At 35.0% G+C, this 10,828-nt stretch overlaps 1 protein-coding gene and 1 long non-coding RNA gene across 2 annotated transcripts; both read left to right on the top strand.

Moving 5' to 3' along the window:
* The first annotated feature begins 5,223 nt into the window (after positions 1–5,223).
* Positions 5,224–6,614, top strand: LOC147391233 (L10-interacting MYB domain-containing protein-like). Its single transcript, XM_086460089.1, has 2 exons — positions 5,224–5,461; positions 5,547–6,614. Exons 1-2 carry the CDS (start codon positions 5,327–5,329, stop codon positions 6,183–6,185), a joined length of 774 nt encoding a protein of 257 aa, XP_086316215.1. The 5' UTR covers positions 5,224–5,326; the 3' UTR covers positions 6,186–6,614.
* A 513-nt stretch (positions 6,615–7,127) lies between these two features.
* On the top strand, positions 7,128–8,864 carry LOC147391234 (uncharacterized). The gene is made up of 3 exons (XR_015183207.1): positions 7,128–7,290; positions 7,368–8,111; positions 8,196–8,864. It is a non-coding gene; the product is annotated as an uncharacterized LOC147391234 (long non-coding RNA).
* Positions 8,865–10,828: the final 1,964 nt, after the last annotated feature.

Below are 10,828 nucleotides of genomic sequence, written 5' to 3' on the forward strand. Positions count from 1 at the left end.
TTTCTTTTCTTTTATTTTTATTTCAAAAAAAATATTCAACTTTATTCCTTAGTTTTATTTTGTTACTAACATATTTGGTGGTTGATTCACTTTGTTGTGTTTATAATTTTCTCATTTTTGTGGGAATGCATGTAATATTTATTTTATTATCTTGTTGTGATTCAAAGTTGTAAGGGTTGATACACATTTGTAATGCACTTGTGCACATTCGATTCATAGCTCATTGCACAAATCACCTTCTCCTATTTTAAAATCTAATCCCGGATGCCGGTACTCTCAAGCCCCTAGATCGTTCATTTGGGGAGGCGGGGAGGAGAACATCCACCTCAATCACCAATCTAAGAAGTGTACATTCCAATGTACATGGAGGTTTGAAGATTGAGTAACCTCAAACCACCTATAGCCGCATGCATCAAAATCCGATTAGAGGCATAGGACACAAATGTCAAGATGTATCAATGATGAGTCTTTTCAAACACTCAATTATACACACATTTTTTGGATATTTATTTTGATTTTTGTACCTATTTATTCATATTAAGATAATAATCATGATAAGCCTCAAATCACCACGTTGCATGTTAATTAAGCTTAATTATATATAAATAAATTCATTTACTAGATAAATCTAATTACGTGTGTTTCTTGTTCAGAAAATCAACAAATTGGAATCAAAATCTCAAGACAAAAGCATTTGGACCCACTTTGGAATGCCCTAATCCTTTGGAATGCCCTAATCCTTAACTCATATTCTCCTCTTTTGTCTTTTTGTGTAAAGAAAAGTGGAGGCTACTTTTAGACTCTTCTACACACATTTTCTCTATAAATAGAGCCTTCCTTTCTAGAGAAAGGGTCCCATCTTGGTTCTCTTATCCAAGACTCCTTTAATCTAAGGCTCTTAGCCTATCCTCTTATTTTTTTTGTATTTTCATCTTGTAGTTATTTTCTTTAGGTTAAATAGTTTTGTAAGAAGTAGAAGAAGAAGAAGTTGTAATTTTCTCCATGAAATGAAGAAAAGTTCTTTCATCTCTTATCTTCCCTCTCTTGCAATGACATTAGGCTAAGTTCCCCTCCATTGGAGAGTGGAAAAGCCTAGAGCAAGTTCTTGTGTTATTTCTAATTTTATGCCTTTCTTTTATTTAAAATGCTTATGAATTCTCTTTAAGTTTCTTGCACATTTTATTCTTAATATAGATACTTTATGCTTAGATTAGATCAAGATAAAGTATGCTTAAATTAGATAATTTGTAGTAAAAAGTTTTAAAAGAATTCTACTTTGTTTTTGTTCCCTTATTTCATTTTATTTGCAAAACTTTTCGATCTAAGGAGCTAACACCAAGCCCTTATGATTGAGTTATAAAAAGGCTAGAGACTAGGAATTGCTCATTAACATGTTTTAGGTAGATCCACCTCCAATGGTGTTTTAATTCATAAGTTTACTTGCTTTTAATTTCATTTACTTTAGTTAATTTTCTAGCAATTTTACATCTTCTTATAAGTTCAAAAATACAAAGAAAAACAGTTTTAATTCCTTTTAGTTAATTTGGATTTTATCTTCTTAGCTTAGCTCTATTCCTCCTTTCTCTTGGGTTCGATCCCCTACTTGCCCCACAAGTAAGGTAAAACTAACGATAGTCTCATCAATCAACCCTTGGGTATCATGTAATCTTCTTTTTTTTTAGCCCTTGAACGCAAAGTTGTATAGATTTTAGGTTTTTTTAATTTTTTTCTCCTCTATTTCCTTACATGTCCCCCTAGGTAAAGGGGGAAGTCTTTTTTTATGCTTTGCATCATAAAAAAAAAAAAATTTGTAACTCAAGCCAAAAAAACAGAGGCTATGGGGCCGATTAATTGCGCTTCTAAACGTGGCTTTACCGGCGTTTGCGTCAAAAAGCAAGATTTTACAAAATTTCGCGTGCTTGATATCACTTCTAAACGCGGCGTTTTGAAGCTGTAAACGCAAATTTGAAAAAAAAAATGGAGTTTTGAAAAGCGCATGTGAGCCGTTTCGCGCAGCTGCGTTTTAACGAGTCGTAGTGAAATGACAAATATACTCCTCATCATTTATCAAATTTACACGCTCAGTCCGCGATTATAACTTCGACTGTTTTCGATCCATATCACACACACTCTCTCTCTCATCGATTCCGACAGCTAACAGTGACCCACCTCTACGACGTCGATCAGTTTTCCGACCGTTTGCCATCGACGACAACGAAGACGTTGTCTTGGTTAAACTGACGACAACGCCGATCAGTTTTCCGAACGTGAACTCAATCTCTCCTTTGCCCCTTTTCCGATCGGCTATCGATTCATTGGCACAGCAACTGAAGACCTGTGAGTTCTCTCTCTCTTTCTCTCTCTCTCTGTTATGGATTTCAATTTTTTACGAAATTCCAACTTGAATGTTCGATTAACAGAAAACTTTCTATTAGGGTTTTTGTAATTTTCAATTTCTTGTTAGATTTTTATTAAAAAATTGTAATAGAAAAAAATAATATTCACCAATTTCTTGTTCGATTAACAGAAATTTTTGCTTATTTTTGTTATTTATTTTTATTCACCATTCCAAATGATCGGGTGTACCCAAATACGATATTCTTCCATTCCAAATTTTGGATGTTTTTGTGTTCATTTTTAGGGCTATTTATGAGCGATTAAAATGTTCAAGATGTAAATCTTGACTTTAATTTCTCTCATTTTTTCTGGCTTGCATGATCATTTAATCTCTCTCATTTAATCTCTACTTTTTTATTTTATGTTTTGATTCTGTTTAAATTCGTTGGGTTTTTGTGTTTCATTGACTTCCCATTAGACTAAGAACAGCGTTACAGGATGAAAAATCTTATCATGGCTTTAACAAAATATATTATTCTTAAAATGAGTTATTTGCATCTAAGGAGGTGCTTAGCCAACCAATAGAGGTTTGCCAGTCTATCAAGCCACAATGCTGTGCTTAGCTTGGAAATTTCATATTAAATTTCATGGGGTAATTGATACTTAGTTTTCTTCCTTCATCATCATTATTAGTGACTTAAAGCTGCAATGTCTCTTTGGCTATATGGATTTTTAAAATACATTTTTCAGTTACTTGGTCAATTAATTAGATTTTGAGGCAACTTGTCTCTGTTGGAAAAGTAACATTCGAGTTGTATAGAATAATGTGCCCTTATGGCACAAAAAGCTTTGGTGGTCACACCCCATTAAAGAACCTTGTCACATGCACTTTTGGACCCATAAATTCAATGAGTACTTTTGTAGATCTGTCTTCTTGGATGTCCAAATACACATTATCTTGATTGGAAATTTTTAGGGCAGATTTTAGATTTTCATGGCTAATAGTTCGTGAGGAGACTTTCTTGGTTGATATGGACATAGTTGCAACTTACTTGATCTCCCATTGTCATCTTTTTGGACCAATGCGGTACCTATTAAACGCATTAAATCAGATTCATGGAGTTTATGGGTGGAGTCATTCACATTATTGAACCATGTTATCAATTATTTTATTTTACTAGTAGGTTGCATGTGGGAATGCACATGTATTACATAAATTATTCTTTTCTTTTCTTTTCTTTTTGATAACATGGTGTCATTAGTCTTCCCAGGTTTCACCTTCAGTTTTAAAATGCGTAGCCTCGAACCAAATATTAGCCAGAAATTTCTCATGAATGAGACCTAAACTTGATGAGGCCTAATCCCTGCTTGTTGAGAGAGCTCTTGGAATTCAATGTGATAATATTAACTTTGTTGAAGATATAATTTCTATTCAATTAATTGGTTGATCATTACATGAGCCCTATTAGTGTTTGGATGTCCTCCAAATTGCTTATAAATTTTACACACCTCTCACAATTTCCCTTAATGCTGTGTTTGGATTGAGACAAATTTAGAGAACAGAAGAGTTTGTGATGGAGATTGGTGAGAAAGTTGGATGGTTTTGATGCTTAATTGTAAATGCAAAAATGTTAAAAGCAAAGTTATTTTTTATTTTTTGGGTGGGGGTAATCCTAAAAGAATAATGTCAAGAGAAAAAAAAAAACATTTATATTAGGTACGATTTGATTCATTAACAACTTTAAAGAGATCATCCTAAAAACTCAATCCAAATCGAAAAATATCTATTAGATTCGATTGAATTTTGGATGAGATATGATGCATTAACATCCTTAGTGATCTGTTGTTTCTAGTTGCATTCATCTATGTCAATAAAAAAATAATTTATATCAAGTATTATTTAAGGAAAAGAAGATGGGATTAGATATTGTGGTCTCCCATATCCTTGGTGTTGAGATAATAATTTGAGCCAAACCTTTGTTGGATTCTCATCTAGAAGGTATAGCATTCTAGTAAAGTTGAGTTGGGCAGATGTGTTACATAGAGAGACAATACATAATGTTTTACAATCAATGACTTTTTCCTTCAAGATCCCAAACATAGTTTGTACTAAGTAATGCCCATCATCACAGACTCTTACTATACTTTGCCAACCAAGTGGTTGCTAACAGTTTTTCTGGTCTGTTTGTTTGGCCTCTATCATTAACTCTTATTTTACTGGTGCATACATATGCAAAATATAATAACCAATGCTATATCCGACAAGCACCACCGTTCTTGATGATAGATTTTAGATTATTACAACTGCAATAGGATGCTTTGGACTGAGACAAAGAGGCAGTCAAGCTTTCGGATCCCACATGCAAGGAGGCAATCTAATTGTTTTTTACATGTAGGGAGGAATGTTAAAATTTAGTTACGTGCAAATAACTTGTGATTGTTCAGTTTCATCTGTTGATTGTTAGTTCAAAAATTTATATATGTTTTTGTTTAACTTACACACGCACACAACAATTACTGTACGTTGTACAGTCAAAGATTGAGAACATAGGGCTCCCTCACCGTGGGACTGAGAACTGTGCATTCTTCCGGCTATCTATATGGTAACCTAACATTGCCTCCTGGTTTCTCTCTTTGATTATACACTATGCAAAAGTTAAGATATATATATTTTTTTCTTCAACTTACACACGCACACACACACAACAATTATTGTTCAACACCTCAGTCATGTTATATTATTGAAATAGAATATGACATGTTCCATTCTATGCGTTACTCTTGTTATTACCATTGACAGATGGAAGATAACAATTCAAAGAGTGCGAAAGCAGATTGGACACCCAAACAACATAAAGTTTGGGTTGAGATCTGTTATGACTTAGTTAAGAAGGGGAGGAGACCACATAAAGTACTTGACAAGATCGGTTATGATTTCTTGGTCAAGGAGTTTAACAAAAGAACAAATGTTTATTACGATAGAGGGCAAATGAAGAATAAATGGGATAGACAAAAAGGCATTTGGGGACGTTGGAATAAGATTTGCACGAATACTGGCGTCTCTTATGATATTGAGACTGGCATATTAGATGCGAGTGATAAGTGGTGGGATGGGTGGTTGGAGGTACATTTTTTTTGTTAATTTGACCTTTTATTTATTTTAAGATTTTTGTTTCTTTATGTAACTTAGGGTTTATATTTTTTTATAGCATCATCCAAAAGATGCAATATTTCGAAAGGAACCTCTGAAGTTTGCGCAACAATTAGATTTCATTTTTGGAGGCACATATGCCACTGGTAGCCGCATGTGGTCGCCTGCATCTGGTACAATGCCATCTGCATCAACACCTCAGAATGAGAATCTTGATGCGGATGATCTAGATGATGTTATGGTGACCCAACCTCCAGAGTCTGATACACCTTTAGACTTTACTCCTGATGCTGATAATGAGTTTGAGGATGATGCTAACCATACTGTACCCCTACCCACATACCCTGCTCGACGTAGAAGTGGTGATCATCTATCACCTCATGGTCGTAGGCAGAAGAAGACTACTGCAATGCAAATTGGCCAGTCATTGGAGAAGCTCGCAGATGCAGTTCATGTTCAGACATATGCTGCTACCAATCCCACTAATATTAAGAAAGGCAGTATTCAAGAGTCGGTGTCTCACTTAGATGAACTACCAGATTTAACCCCCAAGAGTGATCTTTATCGTTTTGCATTGAAGATGTTTGGTAAGAACAAACAATTCAAAGAAATATTTTGTGCGTTACGATCAGCAGAGGTTCGTCTTGGGTGGCTGGAGGACGAGATGTCTGATTTTATGACTGGGAAAAATGTTTAGACATGTTTATATGTTACTTGAATATTTTATGTGGGTCTTATGATGTACTTATAGGGTGCAATATACATTGGTTACTTTTTGGATGTGTTATGGTGTAATATACTATGAAGTTTGGTCAATATATTTTTTGTTGATGGATATCTGATATTTTATTTGTTATTGGATGGATATTGTGATTAATATGTTTTGTTAGATGGATATATAGGACTAATATGGATTTATAAGTAGGTCATATGGATTCAGATGATACAATTGATACCACGATTACTATCGATTCAGATGATACGACTGATACAATCGGTTCAAATGGTGATACCACCAATACTGTCGAGTCAAGTGGTTTACGTATGGCTACTGTAGGAGGCGTGTTAGGTTCATTATTTTATTGTGATAATTTCTTATATAGGGAGCCACATAGTAATAGTCAGTTAAAGGGGATTGACTTTGTGCGGGAAACACTAGATGATAATCGTGCGATGTGTCATGCACTATTAGAATGGAACGACACGTATTTCTAAATCTGTGTAGTATTTTGAAAGATCAAGGTCTATTGAAGATGGGACGCTACGTTACTATTCAAGAACAACTAGCGATGTTCTTATTGGTAATAGGACATAATCAAAGTCAAAGATTAATTGCAAATCATTTCGATCACTCACCTGAAACGGTTAGCAAGTATTTCAACAAAGTTCTTTTGGCTATTGTGAACTTGTCAATGTCCTTAATTGTACCTCTCGACCTCAATGAAGTCTCTTCGCACATCCGTAACAATCTTCGTTTTTGGCCATATTTTAAGGTAATTATATACATATATATATATTTGAAAAATATTTGTTTTATTAATGTTTATATATTAATATACCTTAAAAATATGTAGGATTGTATTAGAGCGATAGACGGGACGCATGTTAGTGCATTTGTACCAATTGCAGAACAATACGATATCGAGGACATAAGGGACTCACACAAAATGTAATGGCAACATGTTCGTTTGACATGTTGTTCACTCATGTGGTGGTTGGTTGGGAAGGGTCGGCTAATGATTCACGTGTCTTCCTTGAGACAGTGAATACTCCCAGTTTAAATTTTCCATATCCTCCACCAGGTATATTTTTCAAAGTTTGTCAATTATATCTGTTTATATTTAATCCTAGAAATTATTAATTTTTTTTTGGATAATAGGTAAATACTATTTGGTAGACGCTGGGTACCCACTCATGGATGGTTATGTCGTACCTTATCGAGGTGTTCGATACCATTTACAAGACTATAGAAGATCACGGGCAAATGGTCGAAATGAGCTATTCAATCATTTACATTCGTCACTTCGGAACGTGATCGAACGAACCTTTGGGGTTTTGAAAGTAAAATGGCCAATCTTAAAGTTGATGCGTTCATATAATTTAGACAAACAACGAAACATTATTGTTGCTTGTATGGCATTGCATAATTTTATCAGAAAACAAGCGATTGTTTATGAAGAATTTGCTCTATTCGAGGAAGAAGGATCTATGGGAGTGGAAGAAAGATTTACGGGAGTAGAAGAAGAGGGTATCACTAATCAAGAGTATCCAGTTCCCCCATTAGTAGGTCATCAGAGTCAACAAATAATGAAAATGCATAGGGATTTAATTGCTGATGCCATTTTTACTGGCAATCATTGATACATTTTCATATTTTATTTTTTTATTTTGTATTGTAATTATAAATACTATTAAACGATGTTGGAATAAAGATTATACTATTTTTAAGTATATTTCGAAGATTCTATGATTATTTATTTGTTGTCTTTGTGTATGATGAATAGCATTGATGGCAAACTATACGTATCCACCATGTTGTTCATGTGGTCGAGTGATGACATTAGTCACAGCTAAAACAAAAGAAAATTATGGGAGGATGTTTTATAGGTGTCCATCTTGGCAGGTAATATGGTATTGATATTAATGTTGGGTGCGTATTTATATTTGATGACATTGATAGTAATTCATGTGTTATTTTACTTTATAGAGACATGCAGGGTCTTTTCTGTGGGTAGATGAAGTTGACATTATCAATGATAATGTTCCTCAAGATAAAGTAACGGAGTCAAATAAGAAGAATGAAAAATATCTTTTGTATGCATTTGTTGGATGTATATTTTTCATGTTTTTTTTTATTTCAGTTTTACTTATTATATTAATTATGATTATTATGTTTAAATGATGTCAGAATGTAAATTAAATGTTATGTAGATGTGTTATGTATATACGATGTAATGTGGATGTGTTATGTACAATGTGAATTTTGGATTGCATATTATGTAGGTATTTTGTTTATCAGGAAAATTTCATATGTCCATTTTTCAGAGGAGATGCTATCGAAATTTCTGTAGAATTATAAATTTTTCTATAATTTTTGTAGACATTTTAAAATTAAAATAATAATTATTTTAATTTTTATATAATTTTATTATATTTATATATATTTAGTGTAATTATATAATTATAGGGGTATTCTGGTAATTTTTAATGTATTCTGGGTGCATTATCAACCTTAAGGGTATTTTGGTCATTTTACCCTAATACAGCAAATTCTTGAAGCTGTATCAAGCAGTAATTATCAGATTCTGACAGCAGATTCTGACAACACAGCACTTTTAAAAAGCTCTATCAAGCAAGTTTTTCAGTATTTCAGATTCTGACAGCAGATTCTAACAGCAGATTCTGACAGTAGAAGCTGACAGCAGATTCTAGCAGCTGAATCAATCAGGCCCTATGTGTCTCAAAATCTCAAAAAAAAAAAAATTTGCGAAAATTAATGTTCTGGTCCGTTTTTAAGAGCGGACCAGTACAAAAGCTCTTCTGTCCGTTCATTAAAAACGGACCCTAAAAATTAAAAAAAAAATAAAAAATTATTTGTTCATTTCGTCTCTTACAACAGTTCTGACAACTTTTCTCTTGGACTTTATTTTTCTTTTGAGTTTTAAGGCTTGAAAATGATTAAATACATCATTTCTATCGTTAAACTTAGGGCCTACCACTTACTATTTTGTATTTGATTCAAACGGAGCTAGCTTACACTTTACCTATCGAAAATTGATCTCGACCCAATATGGCGTACTATCAACCTTACCATCATCTATCATCGAGGATTAACTTCAATCGAGTCCACGACCCATAACCACTTCGAATCGGGTCCGTGACTCGTATCCACACCTAAATGGGTCCACGACCCATATCGATTTCCAAATGGGTCCACGACCCATACCCACTTCTAATTGAATCCATGACCCATGTCTATATCCAAATGTCCATATCCAAATGGGTCCACGACCCATATCCACTTCCAATTGGGTCCACGACCCATGTCCATATCCAATTGGGTCCATGACCCATATCCATATCCAATTGGGTCCACGACCCACATCCATATCCAATTGGGTACATGATCCATACCCACATCAACGATGGGTCCACGACCCATATCCATATCCAATTGGGTCCACGACCCATGTCCATATCCAAATGAGTCCACCACCCATATCCACTTCCAATTGGGTCCACGACCCATATCTATATCCAAATGGGTCCGCGACCCATACCCACTTATAATTGGGTCCACGACCCACATCCATATCCAATTAGGTATATGATCCATACCCACATCAACAATGGGTCCACGACCCATATCCATATCCAATTGGGTCCACGACCCATGTCCGTATCCAAATGGGTCCACCACCCATATCCACTTCCAATTGGGTCAACGACCCATATCCATGTCCAAATGGATCCGTGACCCATACCCACTTCTAATTTGGTCCACGACCCATATCCATTATCCAATTGGGTCAACGACCCATGTCCGTATCCAAATGGGTCCACGACCCATGCCTATATCCAAATGGGTCCACAACCAATATCCATATCCAATTGGGTTCACGACCTACATCCATACCCAATTGGGTACATGACCCATACCCACATCAACGATGGGTCCACGACCCATATCCATTTCAAAAATGGGTCCATGACCCATATTCACTTCCAAAATGAGTCCACGACCCATATCCTCTTTAAATGGGTCCATGACCCATAATGGATCTTCGATCCATATTCATTTCCAAAATGAGTCCATTACCCATATCCATTTCGAGTTGGATCCACAACCTGTACCCAACCCGAACAATATTTATCCTTTAATCTCAACCATGTCCATAATGTATGTGTGAACCATCAAGATCAACAATTGGTCGATCAATTCAAATAAATCCAATCATTTTTCAACAAACTAGATTTGAAAAAAAAAACCATAAAGAAATTTTAAAGCACCAATTGCAATTCTTGATCAAAGTCGGTGCCTAAGGACGATCTTACCCTGTTGATACGAGGGGGATAGACTACGTCTAGTTAAGGAAATAAGGTGATTTAAGAGTGCCATTGTGCTCCACCTTTTCCTTTGGGATTTGACTAGCCAATCTTAATTTCAGAGAATTGAATTTAGGGGCTAACAAAATGGTTTTTTCGACTCAATCTTTTTACAATAATCCGTCTTTACAAAATATTTTTTCTAACTGATAAACCTCCAGTTCCGTGCTGATAAACCTCCAGCTCCGTGCTGATAAACCTCCGGCTTCGTGCTGATAAACCTTCGGTTCCATG

The sequence above is a fragment of the Akebia trifoliata genome, chromosome 11, assembly GCF_017979445.1.
Source record: "Akebia trifoliata isolate Shusen 1 chromosome 11, ASM1797944v1, whole genome shotgun sequence".
Taxonomy (NCBI): domain Eukaryota; kingdom Viridiplantae; phylum Streptophyta; class Magnoliopsida; order Ranunculales; family Lardizabalaceae; genus Akebia; species Akebia trifoliata.